This window comes from Hylaeus anthracinus, unplaced genomic scaffold (genome assembly GCF_026225885.1).
Source record: "Hylaeus anthracinus isolate JK02 unplaced genomic scaffold, UHH_iyHylAnth1.0_haploid 0, whole genome shotgun sequence".
Lineage (NCBI taxonomy): Eukaryota > Metazoa > Arthropoda > Insecta > Hymenoptera > Colletidae > Hylaeus > Hylaeus anthracinus.
Window position 1 is genome coordinate 2,203,784 of NW_026533254.1, and position 17,767 is coordinate 2,221,550.

A 17,767-nucleotide genomic window follows, 5' to 3' on the forward strand; every position below is an offset into this window, starting at 1 on the left:
ACATTTTTTTAGAAAACTATAATTCCCAATGTATTAGTTTGATATGAAATTGATAATCGTATCTGTTCGTATCTAATAATGGCATTAATTGAGTATACATGTATACATGTATGTATGTATAGCCATTTCAGTAGTGCAAATTATATAGAAAGAAATGTAATATCATTTGTAAGTTGAAATGTAATAAGTTTGTAGAAGAACTTTAATAAAGACAAAATATATGGATATAAAGTTTTGATTTTACTAAAAATGTCTTCGAAGCATTAATAGTGATAAAAAAAAAATAAGATAGGTGGTTTCTGGCATGAAAAGAACTGAAAGTTTCTTTTATTATTACTTTTCCTTTTGAATGTTATATATTTTCATTGCATTTAAACAGAAAACGAATAAATGTACTTACATTATAAATACATTATGAAAAAAGGTGTTCAATTATTGGAAAGTCTACCCAAGTCTATGTATTTACTTTAATACGATACTTTAATTTCTAAACTCAGAAACCAGGTATGGGAATAAAAATAGAGGCAATAGAGTCATAGAAAATATCGTTGGTATTATTAATTTCATTAATGTTCCTGTTGCTGAATAAAATCCTGAACCTTATCGAATAAACTTGTAGGCATGTCTGATATTGCGAAAGTTTTAAATAATTTCGACATGACCGTTTACGAGGTATCTAGATTGAATGAATCATTCTTGGAATTTTTGTCTGGGTTTTTGTGTGTTACGGGTTAATCTACGGTACCGATTTTGATTAAATCGTCGTTATTCTGTTCCGTATACATCAAGGAATGCGTCATTCAATTATTGCACCTCAGAACAAATAGGTCGAGTACGAAGCAATTGTATATCAATTTCAGTGATGTTTCTTTTTTTTTACGACTAGAGGAGTCAAAAACACGTTTAAAAGGTATTCGCAAAGTAAAATAACTTAAAATGTAAGCCATTAAATATCGCAAAATTTCAGCTGAAAGGAAGGGGGAGAATTGTTGTGAACGTCAGCGATAAAGTGTACGATATCTCATTTACATCAGATTTTACAGAAAATTCATTTTACCATCAAACTTATTGGAAATTGAATTTAGTGTCCCTCTTGTTGCATACAACACAGATAAAATTCTAGCCCATCATACTGTTATTGCACAAGGGTAAATAGGAGCAGAGCCCTGTTTATTTGTGATTCAACCATCGAATCGACGAACACTGTATTCTTATGTCGAATAATGCGAGTGATTTGTTACTTCCTCTTCGACAAAAACTTAAAAGAAAGCGAGTAACGACTAGTCAGTAAATACCTTTCTTTTGGAAAAGGCAACAAATCGAACGTTATATTGTTTCTCTGATTGTGTATTTGAAAAAAATTAAATTTATGTGTTGCTTAATGCCATTAATGCTGTATTATATCGAAACGAAACAAATTTTTATTCTTTAATTCGTCATGTCAGAGAGTGTTTGAATCGAATTCTGTAGTATTCTGATACACTGGGCAAGCGTTTTATAAACAATGTTTAATATTCACGGTGGAATCTACGCTCTAATGTTTTCTTTTATGAAACTTGAAAGACATCGTTTGAAATTTTCACTAAAAAACTGCTTTCTAAATTCAATTATTTTTCTTCGATTGACGTTTTTACTTTTTCTATATAATCATTGTAAAATGCATTTAACGCCATCTTCCACCTTCCGTCTTCTTCTGGATCTGAAAAATATATGAATAGGTACAAATTGGTTTTATATATGTATAATTTTTGAATTTCTGAAAAATCCTTTGAGATTCGTTCAAATATTATCGAAGACAGGAATATACTCAAATTTGCACAAAATCTGAGATGCTGCTCCGTTATTAAGTAATTACTGCAGTGTTTATGTAAGTATACAGTTTATAGTGTGAACTAGGCCTGTAACAAAATTTGTATTTGTCAGGGACCCCTTTTGTTATTTAGTTTATCATACTAGCTGCGCCCCGCAGTTTCGCTCGCGTGGAATACTATTCTTATTCTACGTGTATATCACGTTCGTGATTGCATTGTTCACTCACGTAGGTACAATGATTATTGTAGTGTTTATGCAAGTATGTAGTTAGGTACTTCGTAACAGCTGAACGCATTTAACAGGGTGTAGGATAGATTTTTAAATGTAAATGTTAATGATGAATTCGGTCGTGTAATGAATGACCTTCAATTCATTTCTTTGTGAATTATTTTCATTTTTCATTGTCTTCTAAAATATGCGACCAAACAACATGCTGCAAAGGGCAAATTTGATCTTCATGATATTTCCCAGATGATAAAATGATTCATTTTTATAAAGATTAATATATTATACCTAATACGTACCCTTAAAATCCACTTGATAATTTTCAATTAATTTTTAACATAATAAATGTTATTGTGGTTTGAATATAAAAGCTAGGTATATCGTGTCGCTGATTTTTTTTCTAAATAATAATAATTTTTTTATGGATAAGCAATATTTTTGTATTACATTATTTTCACGTATATCCAACCATTTGGTCAGCGTATGCCGATAAAGTAGCCGAACAACGCTTTTCTTTCGACGTGATTTACAATTTTTGAGATTTCCAACTGAAAACGTATTTTTATCAAAATAAAACACAGCTTATATTACTCAGGGATAGTGTAGCTTTCTATTACTGAAAAAAATTTTTTAAATCGGTTCGGTAGTTCCGGATATTATCCCCTACAAACAAACAAACAAACTTTACCTCTTTATAGTATTAGTATATTAGTATACACGTACGTTGTAATGGTCATTAGGTTGAGACTTGGGTTATACAATTTACAAATTCATTGTAATGGAGAACAGGTGTGGAACTTACAAGGTTGGTACTTTAACACTACAAAATGACGAGAAAAATATGTCTACTTAACCATCAGTTATAAATGATTGAATATAAAGGCAGAGAATTAATTTCTACGTCATAAAAAATAAAATAGAAATATGGAAATGAGAAAGGCAGTACTTCTTATAAGTGTTTGTAGTTATATGAATTCGAAAGCAAAAGTCGTCGAAAGGCATCTTTTAGTTGAAATTGGTATACGTGAAAGCGCGGTAGAAATAATGTTAAATCAAGTTATGCGATCACTTAACACGGTACAGTACTATTCAAGCGATACCGGTGATAAAAAAAAAAAAGAAACGAGCTGTTGTTCATTGGTGGAATCGCGCTATCCTTCGATTATCGTATTATCAATAAATCCGACAATTCAAAAGCAGAGGTGAACGTGTTTCATGGAAATTTCAGGAATAATAGCTCATTTAACGGTCACTATCCGACGATATAATAATTCCGATCGTGACAACAAGACGGTTGATAAGATTAGAGAAGCCACAGGCGTATTTTCGATAATAGTCCTAATGTGAGTGCCTTATAAAGCACGAACATTTGTACGTGTAGTCTTTCGAAAGGTGATCGCCGACGTACAATTCAGTTGTCGGCACTTGCAGCCGACCAGCATTCGTTTATTTAAGAGGTATGTTATCGATATTATTACCATAAATCGAACGTAAATTCAATTAACCTTGGTATTAGGCATTATCTAGTGAATAAGTTTTAGTGATTTTCGAGAATTGTTTTAAGGTCGATTAAGAAACGCGATTAGAAAATAGAAATAGAATGACGGGTCTTTGTGGATTCCTTATTGGAAAGAAACAATTGGAAGTCAAGTTTTTTGTTACACCATGAAAACGCATTTCACTTTTACAAACAATTTAAATTGAATATACTTGAAGTACTATGTTGAACTGAAGTAATGGAATATTTGCAACAAGTGAATCGACCTGCGATATAAATCTAGTCTCACGTTTAATAAATTTTTGTATTTAAGAAGACCTTAGTCTACGATAAATCCATTGGCATTGCGTCTAATACATTTTGTGTTTTGTTAAGCAGAAGTAGCCCAAGTGGATTGACCGTTGAATGGATTTTGGTCAATCCATGATGTCAGGTTTAGTGTTGCTGCCGTTGCTGTTGCTCTCTGCCATTAGCGTTCAGGCGACTACCAACTATTACAGATTGCCGAATTATGCCAATCCTTCGAAATATAACATTATATTGGAACCAGATTTAGTCAACTGTAAATTTAACGGCACAGCTGTGATTACATTTACCGTTAAGGAAAATGATAAATCTGAATTGTTTATAAACCAAAAAAATCTTACAATAAACAATGTCACTCTAAATTCAAACAATACTGAGAATTTGTACAAAGTGATGAGTAAAGATATAGATAACGAAAGAGAGTTTGTCACTTTGCATTTCGATCGTAGTCTCGTCATTAATGAAACGTACACGCTTACGATAACTTACGATGGCATGTTAAACGACCAAAAGAAAGGATTTTACAGAAGCAGATATCTGGACGCAAAAAATGAAACACAGTAAGAACGTATTTTTAATTAGCCACTATCGGCGACAGTCGTTGATTAATTCAATTATAACGTACAGATCGTTCAATAAAAGACCGCTTCCGTATTACAGATATATCGCGACAACCCATTTCGAGCCAACAGGTGCACGAATGGCATTTCCATGTTGGGATGAACCCGAGTATAAAGCAAATTTTACGATTACGTTGATACATCTATCCAAATATACAACTGTACTCTCTAATATGCCTCAAGTACAAAAAAGTGCATCAACTCTAGACGGTGATAAACAGACGACTGTTTTTCAAGAAAGTCCGCCTATGTCCAGCTACCTCGTAGCGTTTGTGGTCTCAGACTACGCTGGGCAACAAAATGACGACAAAACGTTCGGAGTTTTCACCAAACCAAACGCGGTGCATCAAACAACGTATGCGTTGGCATTTGGTCAAAAAGTGATCCAGGAATTAGACAAATATACAAATAGGAAGTATTCGAAAATGATGCCGAAGATGGACCAGATTTCCATCAAGGATTTCTCGGCAGGCGCTATGGAGAATTGGGGTCTCGTGACCTACAGGTAATTATCGTTACGTGCAATCACGTCCTGATCACGTTGATTCGAAAGATTTAAGTCCAACCGTGAATGACTCATTAACTCTAAAACTTGTTGAGAACTCTTCGAGTATCCGTTTTATCTCAACCTTTTCAAGTAAGATTTATGCTTTATTCAACTTTTCGAAAACAAGTAAGACGTCGTTTTGCCCTGAAGAGGTATTTTGGTTTAGAGAGTGAAAATTCATACTCCTGCGTACCATTTAAACAAAAATATTAGATCTATTAATTTTAAATTGTGCGCATATATTCGTATAATCATAATCATAATTGTTATGTCGACAATCCTTTTGTCGATACATATTTTTTAGACCTAAGAAATTCGAAAAGTGCTATTAAAGAAAATCGAATTTTTCAATGTACTAGACTTTACATACTTATTTCTTTTATGTGAATCACGAATACAATATCTACTTAAATTTAATTAGAGAACAACTAATATGTAGCAGTGGAACATAATGTATTCCAATTAAAATTAACGATACAAACATGAATGAAATATCTTAACATCAATTAACATCAATTAATTAATAGTATTTTTAGAATTAGTGCATTTTCTCAAGTTTATATAATTCAATTCTCTCTGAGTCATTAATTGTATGAGAATAACGTGTTCGCGTGATCGAGTAGATAGAACACATTTTGACGAAAGAGATTTTGATACTGTTATGTAGAAAGCATTGATTTGTTACTTTTAAAAGTAAGCTACTCGAAAAAAACATGAATTTTTGTCGTTGATCCGTCTTATAATTTTCATTCAAGGGAAACTGCTCTTCTTTACGAAGACGGTGTTACCACGACTCGTAACAAACAGAGTGTGGCTACGATTATAGCACACGAGTTTGCACATCAATGGTTTGGAGATCTCGTCACGCCGAAATGGTGGAAATACATTTGGTTGAACGAAGGTTTCGCTAACTACTTCCAATATTACATCACGGATCAAGTAAGTACAAACGATTTCGCGTTTGATTGTATTGTACACAGTTCTGATAAGTACACGGATTATCAAACTTATCGAAACGATCAAATTATCAGAGCTACCCTAGGTAGGAGGAGCAAACATAAGAGCTGTGCTTCACGGTAGCTTCTATAAAATGAATGATACTTTTTAGCACTCCAATCTTATCGCACTTGTTATCGTATTACATCTCTTACACTTCTCATATAACTTTGTATAGTGGAATTGCTTCTTAATAGGCTTCTCGAACCAATTAATTTTTCTAATTCATTAAGTACCTTTACACTTATCTGATATATCGAAATGGTACTTTAACTCTGATCGTCTATGCACGACGTCAATTCGATTTTCTCTATGCGATTAGGTTCGAGAAAGTATCGCAACTGTTCTTTAGACATCCTTCCATTTTGTTAAATAAGGTATCGCTGATATTGTCATCCCTATAATTATATCACAAAGATGTGTAATGGTCCCTGAATTTGTATCTAGTCTTTTCCGGTGATTCTTTGTATCGATTGATCGAAAAATTGAAATCTATGATGATTCGCTGTCTTCGCAAGCCGGTGCACGTAGAAACAGTTTTTAATTTATAGACTAATTAACGTAAGTTGAGTCAAGCGGTACACGTGTACTCAACGAATTTTCAAAAATTAATTCGAGTATTTACATTCGCGTCATTTCTGAATGAGGAGAGATTCGCAAAAGTTTAGTCAAAAAATTGGTATCATTCGTTTGAATGAAAATAAAGATGTGAGATTAAACAGCCCCCCCCCCATCATTATTATCATCGAATGATTAAAATATTACTCGGTACTTGTTGATTCTTTCCTGGTTTTAATTGCTGTTATACTATTTAATTACTATTACCTGTAGAATGGCGCGTACGTTGGATTCGTTTTGCTGGCTGGATGTATAAGAACACTCATTTTGTCAATATTTGTAGCGTATCTGGACTAAGTAAACAATTATTTTATCGTTCACAAACTCTTAGGAAATCAAAAGTATACCGCTAGATTTCAGTTACACTATAGATACATTTGTAAAATCAATTGATCGAGTTCTCAAAGTCAGCTTTATAAAATACTTTCTTCACGGAGCATTATTATATTTAGCATTATTCTTTAAAGTTGTAAAATCTTGATATTTTTCATCCATGATTATTTTTCACAATTTTTATTCTTAGAATAATAATGAAATGAAACATATTTTTATTCTCGATTCGAATTTCGATAGTCATTAAACGTATCAAATTATTACGAAATCTAACAGTTTATGATACATCAAATAGCACATTGTAATCATAGAAATTACTGACCATAAATCAAATTATACAATTATATACATAATTGTAGAAAGAGTTGTTTAGACTACATTTGAGTGATATTGAAAGCTTAAACACAGATATTATATTATTAAACATTTTTTCGCAGTTTAGAGGATTATTACGGGGGTGGGGTGGGGTGGGGTGGGGTGGGATGGGGGGGCGATAGCTAGGTTCAGCAGGCAATCATTTTTCAAGGAACTATATCGGATAAACAAAATATTATCGATAGCCTGAATTTATAAATTCGTGGTTGAGTTTAAGAAAACGGTGTACCCTGCAATCGGTCTGATTTCTCATCATAGGTAGCCCTTGAGCTGACAATTACAATTGTGGTTATCTTGGCCGTCAACTCTCCTCCCAGAGGTCAAAAACTGAAATGACTCAAAAAGTGTTTTTTTTTTCTTTGCACCGATCTCGGTGAATACATCACCTCCAACTGTTTCTTTTTCCGTCGAGGAACATTAGTTTTTGGCAGGGATGGGCATGGATTCACTACGATGAACTGCGCTGCTCAGACAGTAGATTACGGGCTTGGTGCTATAATGTTCCACCGCGTGAAAAAAAAAGTTGGAAATGACGTACTCACCGAGATCGGTGAAAGAAAAACCACTCTTTGAACCATTTCAGTTTTTGACCCCTGGAGGGGGTGGGTTAAGGAACAAATTGACCACCATTATAATCATCAGGTCAAGGGCTACCTATGATAAAAAAAAGTCAGCTCTTTCTTAAACACAACCGAATTAGTACCCGAGACAGACTCGAAAAGGTTTCAGCAGAATAAAATACATCTTGTAAAATTAAAATCGTGAATTCTTCAATTCGTCGTGTAACTAACCATATTGCGCATGTTTCTATTTGTCATACCAATATAAATAAATGCTAAAGTGTATTTTAATACAAGTACGCTACGAATTATAACAGAATGTGGTGGAGGGTTAATGAACGGTACTCTCATTGTTCAAGAACATCGAGCAGGTTCAGGTTTGTGACATTGCCAGTGTCGGAGGCCTGGGTCAATCAAAAATCAGTTAGATAAAAATCGATAAAAAATCAGTTAAGGTCTAGGTGAACGACGCGAGGGGGTCGTTAGGGTTATAGACCCGTGCTTCGGGTGCGGGTGGTATGGTCGCTCGGAAGTTTCGTTTACGATCCTCACGATGGGCAGCTTTCTTTCTCTCCACGTTGGACGTTACATGTCACCCTTGGAAAGGGAACGGGGCCGGGCTTCGGGTTTTTTTTTCTTTTTAACGAGGCAGAAAGAACTACGTTTCGGCAGGGAAAGCATAGAGAAACGTGATCTGACCGTCGGACACGACTTTGAGCGTGAAGTGAATTATGTAGAAGGGACAGTCCCTCGATAGCCACGTGCCCACAGTATACAGTCCACAATAATAATGTATAGTATATCGGGCGTCATCATTCTCTTCCACATTCTGTGAGCATATGTGAACCGCGAGTGTCCGTGCGCGAACACTCATCCTCGTTTGTAATTTTGATAATCATTGAATGTATCAAATTATTACGAAACCTAACATTTAATTAAAATATATCCTTTTAGTTGAATCCATCATGGCGTTTAATGGAATTGTACGTTGTGGAAGCATTGCAAGGTACAGCCTTCATTACGGACGCAGCAAAGGATACGCGTCCCATAAACCAAGATGTGGACTCTCCCGCTGAAATTTCAAAACTGTTTGACAATATCGCATATCAAAAAGGTAAAAGTAGATTAATCGAATAGACGTACGTGATTTAATTATTGCATATTGCAGCGTTTCTCAAGAAGACAAATTTCGCGTCATTCTTAATGAAGTAATAGAAGAAAAAGTTTCTGAATTAAATAACTAGTACGCGAAATATTCTACGGAATAAAATTATCTCAATCATTTTTCAAATGCGCAGAACTCCGTCAATTTTTATTATATCTAGACAATCTTTTTTTTTTATTTTGTAGGTAATTATCTGTACTTTAGGAAAAAGTTAATGCTAGTGAATGCCGCATCTCCATGTCCTGGTAACGCGCAAGCACTCTGTTTTCCTTACAATTTGATTGTTTAATCGAAAAACACGGTCATTGTGAAAAGTGTGATTGGCGATGTTTTAGTATTTATGCTTTATCAGGTTTTATTTCAGACAGAGCAACTTGTATTCATCCTCAACATTTTCCAATTTTGATCGTTTTTTATATTCCATCTTAGCAAGAGTTGCAAATCCTAACTTAAACAAATACATGGTAGGAAAATACAGTAAAATGTTTATTGTTCTTTTAGATAACTTTGAATGTTTGATTCTTTGTTCGACCAGGTGAACAACGATAGTTTATTTTCCTTTTTAATTTTGCAACACACTTGGAAAATTTTACGGTACGCTCTTTGAGAGATGATAACATATTGGAAAAATTACGTTCTTTTATTGAAATCGATCAACGGTATTAACGACGAATCGCAATAAGATAATTTAATTTTGGTATCAGATAAAAAACATGAACAAACATGATACGGACTTTTAATCATTTCAATTTATTAGCCGACGATACGATTGTTTCGGTGAGAGTAAACATATATCGATTGTAGCGGCTATAAATATTATCAGTTTAAAGATAACGCGTTAGTCCTCTGATATCGAAGAATTCAAGAATTAAAGAAATAATATGAAATTGTTAAGTGATCAATTCTAAATTTAAAAGTATCGTAAACGGAATTAAAGAAATACAGCTGGATTGTAAAACTACCGGTTCTAAATATAAGAGAACAGCTTTCATTTTTGATAGTACAAATAGTCAATTTAATAGTACCGAGGAAACTAACGGTGACGGTTGTGATGCAATCGAGAATGCGAACCATGATGATAAATAATAATATAATATGTATTTCCTACAGCTGGATCGGTTATTCGAATGATGTCGTACATTTTGACGGAATCAGTCTTTCGGAAAGGGTTGCAGAGTTATCTGGATCAATAGTAAGTATGCTAGGAACTATCAAATATATTATATATCAAGAATTCACCTGCTGATACTGCTAACAAGTGTTATATATGTTTTTTTAAGAAATTTACTGTACCTAATCATCTTTCGATGATGCATATTTATAATGCAAGAATAATTATGTATCTCATTCTGATGATACACATTTTGCTATTTTTTGAACTAACTAAAATTACGAAATGAAACTGACACTTGTCGATACTTTGTTATAAAGGAAATATAAATCATATCGAACCCCCAGTATGACGAACGATTAAGGTTGCAAGAACCATTTCTGTACCTCTGTACTAAGTTCTTCTTTACAAAATTCCCTTATAAATTACAATTTAAATGAAAAATTGTATTATTTTTTGATAGATTTCAATTCTGTCTTTCTTGAGTAATAGAAATTTTAACATTGTTTAATAATAATTACAGTTAATATCTCCGCAAAGTAAATAGGCTAAACTTTTCGTCAAAAGATTAGAAGCAACTAAACGAATTTCGTCTTGATTGGACAAAAATAATCAAAGTTATAAGGGAAATAAACTGATTTTGAATTTTATTGATGGGTGGGAACGATAATTATCTAATGGAGATAATTTGTGGATTCTTAAACATATTTTTAGTGAAACTAAAAATTCCTTTGAATCGTGTAGTCTGAGAATTTAGAATGCTATACGAGAAACCTCTATAGTTACTTATTATACAGGTTGTCTCAAAAATGTTGGAGGTCCATGAAAGGGGTGGTACGGGAGATGATTTGAAACAACTCTTTCCTTGGCGAAAATGTTGTCCGAGGCTTCGTTAAGGAGATATTAACACAAAAAAACCGATCAATCATAACGCGATAATGTCGATGGAGCGTCCGCGTTCTGATTGGTCGGGGTTTTCTGTTAATATCTCCTTAACGAAGCCTCGGACAATATTTTTGCTAAGGAAAAAGTTGTTTCAAATCCCCTCCGAAACGCCCCTTTCAAGGACCTTCAACATTGTTGGGACACCCTGTATAATACACTCTTATTTGCATAAATCTTAGTAAATTAGATAATTCTAATTGAATTGGCTATTAATGGCGACTCGTGACCTAAATACATTGAATTCATTTCACGTCTACTTGTCTCGATTAGAGTTAATCATAGAGATTTAGAGGAACTATCTTAGAACATTCAGTTTATCCGTTCCAAACGTATTTCATATATCAATGTTTGTTACAGTGCATACAAAGTTGTTGAATCGGACAATCTCATTAATACCCTCCAAAAAGCGGCGGGCAAAACCTGGGCAGGCCAAAACTTAACAACAATAATGACAGAGTGGTTAGACAAGCCAGGATATCCTGTAGTTACAGTCAACAAGACAAAGGATGGAAACCTTGTGTTAAGTCAAGAAAGATTCTTATTGGACGGCGTTAAGGACGATTCAAAGTGGTGGATACCGATCAGTTACGTCACGAACAGCACGGCAAAGATTGACTTTAATATAACGGAGCCGAGTTACTGGATGAGTAACGATGACTCGGTACTAACTATTGAAGCCAAGATTCCCAACGAAATCTGGGTCATTGTCAACCCAAAACAAATAGGTGAGTAATCTACGCATTTCGTAAAATATTAATCTTGATTACTTTCCGAATAGAATAAATTGAACGTAATATTGTTGTAAGTTAATTCTTCCCTCTTTATTGATATCCAGATGATAAACGGATATCTTCATTAATTGATGAATTATTCGTTCATACGACGTTCTATATCATTTGGGCCCCCTACGGGACTCAACATAATATTTTACAAGATCTCAAGTAGAGAGTGTATGTACAGTACATAGAATACTGTACGTAATATATATTTAATATTTTTACTGTTGGCTAACGAGAATTTAAGTATAATTGCTAGGGAAAGATTGAACTTGTAATCTGTCAAGCAATAGTTACATTTCAAATTGTTATTAGAATGATAATATTTAAATCAACGTTTCGTCCGGTCATCATTCCGGTCTCTTTTTATGAGTTTTTGTAAAGTTAGAATCCGATCGCACTAATGAATTTATACCTCGAGCAGGATAGAGCAACTGTGCTCATTGAATTTCATCTTATTCTAATGAAAATTAATATTTTTTATTTTTCACTATGTCGTTACAGTAGTATCGCGAGGAGCAGGATTCTTTCGATGAAAATAAATCCAAACAAAAACTTTTTAAAACTAGTTTTAATTCTTCATAAATCGACTCACTTCTGAATTTAGAAAAAAAGTGGAGCAGAGGCGTATAATTAAAATGAGGTACACGCGGTGACGTTTGGATTCATTTATCATCGAGGAAACATCGTTAATCCATTGGCTCCATAGACATATGAAAATATAGACCGAGCCTTTGTATTTACGAGGGGCAACTGAAATGACATTTTAAACAGGTCACCTAAATAACTCGCTTGTTTTTGAAGATAGGAGAAAATGCATCAGACCAAACTTACTTGGTGACGAGGGGCTAATAATTTGGTATTACCAATTTTTTTGTAGATGAAGACGTCAAGGAGATATGAAGATCAATTTTGTTTTTTTTTTTTTAATAGAATGGTATGGTTTCTTACTTAGAGTTTGGTAGAGTGTTTCAGGACCAATACAATGACCTATTATGAAGGTCATTCGAGGAAACCCAAAATCAACTGCAATAAAAAATAAATTATAACAGAATGTGTGTTAAAAATTTACAAGAAACTCATTATAAACTACATTTATTTCCTAGTTATTTCGTGAACTTGAAAATTTGAAAGGAATGTCTTCTTTCTAGGTTATTATCGCGTAAACTATAACGAGGAAAACTGGAAACTTCTATCGGATTACTTGCAGAAAAACAACGACGGCAAAATCGATCCCGTGAGTCGTGCTCAGCTGATCGACGATGCTCTGGCATTGGCACGGGAGAGACGTTTAAATTACACAATTGCATTGACAGTCACCAAATTCCTCGCAAAAGAAAAAGACTATATCCCGTGGACCACAGCTTTCAGACATTTGAACTTCTTCGAAAGTGTGCTGTACTCATCCGACAAGTACTCCAAGTTCGAGGTACATATACGTGAATTGCATAGATAAACGGTTTCGCCTCCTCTTCTTTTCGCGAATTTAATTCTATTCATTTCGCAGTAAATATGCAATTAAAGTTACAATATAATAATTCGAACTGTTTCTTAGTGAACAACTATTATATTAGTCTATAGTGCCCTTTTGAGAATTTGATTCATCGTTAGTTTGATGGTAATCCTCGGTAACAGAAAAATATTCAGCTCTATAATAGAATTGTTGAGAAATACAAACATGACAAAACATGAGGAAACATATAGAGATACTTCCACCAAACGGAATGAGTCATTGTTTTTCCTGTAATTATTAGTCCCTACTTTTGTATAGATGTTGGATCCTCAAAAAATTACAAAAACGAAACATAGACTGTGTATGTTTTACATTTACCTATACTTTTACTTAGTTGATTAGCTTTACTGTAAGAGAATTCATTCGTACCGTAACAATTATTCCGATTGAATCAAATTTAATTCTCATTTTCGATAAGGGCATATAGAATGGATAGAAACAAATGGTGTCAAAAAATACCCTTTTTAGCAATAAGTAAGTTGAAAATCTGGCTCCACTGAAGGTGAACATATTGAAAAGATATTTCAGATTATAACGTTTAGACATTCCTTGTCCGCCCAATTCGACATCAATTATTTTAAATCAATCAATTTTAAATCACTCATAGTGCATTGCTCAAATCTTTTCAGTCTTACGTTCGAAATATAATGGAGGTTGTGACGAATAGCCTAAACTATACCACTTCGGCAAACGACTCTCATGTCACGAAACTTCTTAGAACAAACGTAATGAAATGGGCATGCAAAGTTAAGAAGCCAGAGTGCCTAACCGCCGCGCAGGCGGAATTCGATAGTTGGTTAAAAAATAATACAACGTAAGTCCTTACTGTTTTTGTTGTCGACACCTCTCGTAAATCATAACATATAATACAAATACAAATATTCTATAACGGTTCATTTCACACATTTCACGCAGTTATTACGCAGATTAGCTTTTGTTCATTCAATACAAAATTTAATTTCAGTTTGTAATTTGGATTATGACTTTCATGAAACGAAAAATAAGTTATAAACTGTACACCTTTCATTCGTTTTACGAAATTTGTATTCAGTTCACAATTTCGTCTATTCCTGTTTAAACAAATCATCAGACTTGAGCGGTGCAATGTAGGTACTCTAATTTTTCATTTTCTTGGCACTGTATCAATTTATTTAATTAAATTTTCAATTGACGCTCGTCACTTGAAAAACAAAAATAAATAAACAAGGAATCAAGGCGTGTATTATTGTTTCAAATATAATTTCATACCATCAATTCAAATCTTATTTATAAATTATTATGCGATGGATAAATTCTTCGTGGAATTATCGTAAAACTTCAATGACGTTGTAATTTTATCGATTTTCACCATGTTTGTTTCGGTACAATGTTTTTAAGACTTGGAACATTAATGAAAACGTGAAACGAAAGAAATTAATTCTGTTTTATCCTCAACTTAGTCAAGCGGCATCGATATTGAATTTAAAATAAAGAGGTTTCGCTATCATCATGTTCAAACTCTGTGTTTCGATCAAAATTTCACAGAATTCAATCGCAAAGCAATACAATTACAGGGTAATTCAATTCCGTAATTTAATTACATTGTATTTCAATCACGTTGTAATTGAATTACTTAATTCAAACTTTTCAATGAATTCAATTGATAATTGTTGTATTTAGGAATCTGATTAAATTTCTACGTAATTAAATTAAGTAAATTTAATTAAATTAAAGTAATTAAACATTTTAAACGCACATACAATTTAATAAACTATTTTTCTTTAATGTGTATAAATATTAATGATAGTATACTTGAGAATGGTATTATTTATTTACCGAGGGACATATTAATTTACGAATTCTTTTTTAGTCAAGAATTGACTTCCGGTTACACTTTTCTCATTTGACTAATATCATTGCATGCATACGATATATATCAATTGCCATAACAATTCGTTAAAAATTCCTTACATATATTTTACTGCTAAATATTGATAATAGCCATAAAAATATTGTGTTTCATTCGTTATTTTCTTTCTATTCAATGAAATGATTGTCAATTTTTTACAGATTAAACCCTGATTTGAAGAGCAACATTCTCTGCTATGGATTGAAAACCGCCAAAATTGAGACATGGAACGAAGCTTCGCTGAAACTGTCGAAAACCACAACCGATCAGGATGAATTGAACGTTGAGCTTGCTGTTTTGGGTTGTTCCAACGATACAACAATTCTAGAACAATTCCTCAAAAAATCCCTTACTAAAGACCTTAATATCGACTTTGACGTGGCTGTCCAAGCTATACTAACTAATAATCAACTGTCGGGATTCAAGATTGTTTTGGACGTACTTGAAGAGAACATTGAGGAACTCAAAAAAAAATAGTAATTAATGATAACATCAAAGATAAGCACATTTAATGAAATGATTTGATAATTCTAAATAACACTATTTTTCACGTTTCAGTAATGATTTCGAGGATAGGATAAAATCATGCATAAACAGTCTTGGAAACGTTGTTGTTAATCAAGATCAATATATGCGGGTACGTTGACATCTCATTAACTATAGTGATCTATTTAAGAATCATTGACACGCAATCTATATGTTATGTTCAAAAAATTCAATTCAATTTTATTTTCATACTCTCACTTACTGCAAGTTAACGTTTTGCAGTAGAATGCAACAGCTCGATCGATCGTATGAATTTCCTTAATAATATTATGCTAATCGCAATTTTTTAAACAATGACATTGAAATGATTCAACGATACCTACTTCGTTAAATTAAAATTGCGTTTGTAACGCTATCAGTAAACCGATTGTTAATTTGGTAATCAGCAATTTTAGTAACCAATCGCATTGATTATTCGTGTTCTTCCAGGAGTGGTTTGTTCATTTGCTTTGAAATTAGACTTTAATTAAAATGAAAATCAATACGTTTACTGGATTGTCGAGAGCATTGATTTACAGTCTTGCATACGTTCATTTTTAAAAATCAAAATTTTTAGAAATAATATGTTTTTTAAATATCAGTGTTTTGGCCGATAATCTTCGATTTTTTTGATCATCCGCTCGTATGAAGTGAAAGTAGTGCAACATAAATTATTATAATAATAATAAGGAGATCATACTCAGATCATACATATATATATATATATATATATATATATATATCAAAGTTTGCTACATGGAAGCAATTCCTGAATAGGAAAAGTGTGAGGAACTAAGGTTAATGTTTAAAAATGACTGAATATGAGATTAAAAATGATTCGATGATCAACGGAAGAGTTTCTTATCTGGAATGAAATTTGTCTTCAATGACTCAAAATGATTTATTTGTTTCAGCTGCACAGATTCAATTATGCAGTGGGCCTGAAAGATGTCATTGAGAGTACAGTACAGAAGTCAATGAGAAAACTTAATTGGATCGAGTTGAACATAAAAGATGTTGAAAAATGGTTCGAGAAGAATTCCGCTGGTACTGCGACTTTTACATCGTTTGTCATCATCCTTTCATTCCTCGTTACGCGATTTTATTAAGTGAATTGCCATTTTCCACGTACCAATGATGGGGCACTGAAACACACGTATACATAAGAAACTACACGGAATAAGGTACAACTATGTCCTTACATTAAAGTAAACGTGGAATGCTCATTTCTAAAATATACATTAGGCAAATTACACGACTCTACATTACTTCAGGAGGCTTAATAATGAAATTATTAAACATATCATAGAATATGTTTGCGTCGAAAAATGAGAACTGTGTAATATGAATGCAAATTATTTAAATGTATTTGTAAATATACCTAAACGATTTAAATGTATTCTAATATATTTTGGAGAATGTACAATAAAGAAAAAGAATACACTAAGTGTTGTTTAGAACGGTTTTTAAAGCAGGAAAAATACGATAAATAATTAGTGTCAAGTAGCTTAGGTTTAAAATTCAAATAATTCACGAGTACATATTATCATTATATTTAACCCATATTTGTTTAGTGCATATTTCGACGAATATGTCATCAAATCGTATAATGACGCGAATACAAACATTTCGGAAAGTTTCAACGAAAGATAAATCATTGTTTCGATAAGTTTTTTCCGTGTGCTAAGGAAGATTATGATATTTTGTTTATATTTTAAAGTTACTTTAAGGTGATATGCATGATACTATTATTGGACTTGTTGTAGGTAGCGAGACGATAGCTCAACGTCTATCAATTGGTATCATTTATTAATTCCTAATTATGATTTTAGCGATAAAACTGCAAAATACTAAAATAGACGTATAGTTTATATGAACCACTTATTCATTAATTACATCCCATCGTATCGCCGTATGCAGAGCGATGGTATAAATAAGATATTGTCTTCTATTG

The 17,767-nt window shown here is 32.9% G+C and overlaps 1 protein-coding gene across 1 annotated transcript; it reads left to right on the top strand.

The window, feature by feature from the left end:
• Nucleotides 1-3,335: 3,335 nt before the first annotated feature.
• LOC128889703 (aminopeptidase N-like) lies at nucleotides 3,336-17,252 on the top strand. The gene is made up of 12 exons (XM_054147619.1): nucleotides 3,336-3,494; nucleotides 3,914-4,401; nucleotides 4,502-4,966; nucleotides 5,764-5,947; nucleotides 8,845-9,004; nucleotides 10,166-10,247; nucleotides 11,469-11,836; nucleotides 13,039-13,316; nucleotides 14,030-14,214; nucleotides 15,450-15,764; nucleotides 15,847-15,925; nucleotides 16,728-17,252. Exons 2-12 carry the CDS (start codon nucleotides 3,941-3,943, stop codon nucleotides 16,920-16,922), a joined length of 2,772 nt encoding a protein of 923 aa, XP_054003594.1. The 5' UTR covers nucleotides 3,336-3,494; nucleotides 3,914-3,940; the 3' UTR covers nucleotides 16,923-17,252.
• Nucleotides 17,253-17,767: the final 515 nt, after the last annotated feature.

What these genes read in the sequence shown, in the direction of transcription:
- LOC128889703 (XM_054147619.1), top strand. Translation starts at nt 3,941, where the DNA reads ATGGATTTTGGTCAATCCATGATGTCAGGTTTAGTGTTGCTGCCGTTG. An exon ending in TGGGGTCTCGTGACCTACAG is followed by an intron (nt 4,967 to 5,763) that starts GTAATTATCGTT and finishes TTTTCATTCAAG; the next exon opens with GGAAACTGCTCTTCTTTACG. An exon ending in CAGAGTTATCTGGATCAATA is followed by an intron (nt 10,248 to 11,468) that starts GTAAGTATGCTA and finishes TGTTTGTTACAG; the next exon opens with TGCATACAAAGTTGTTGAAT.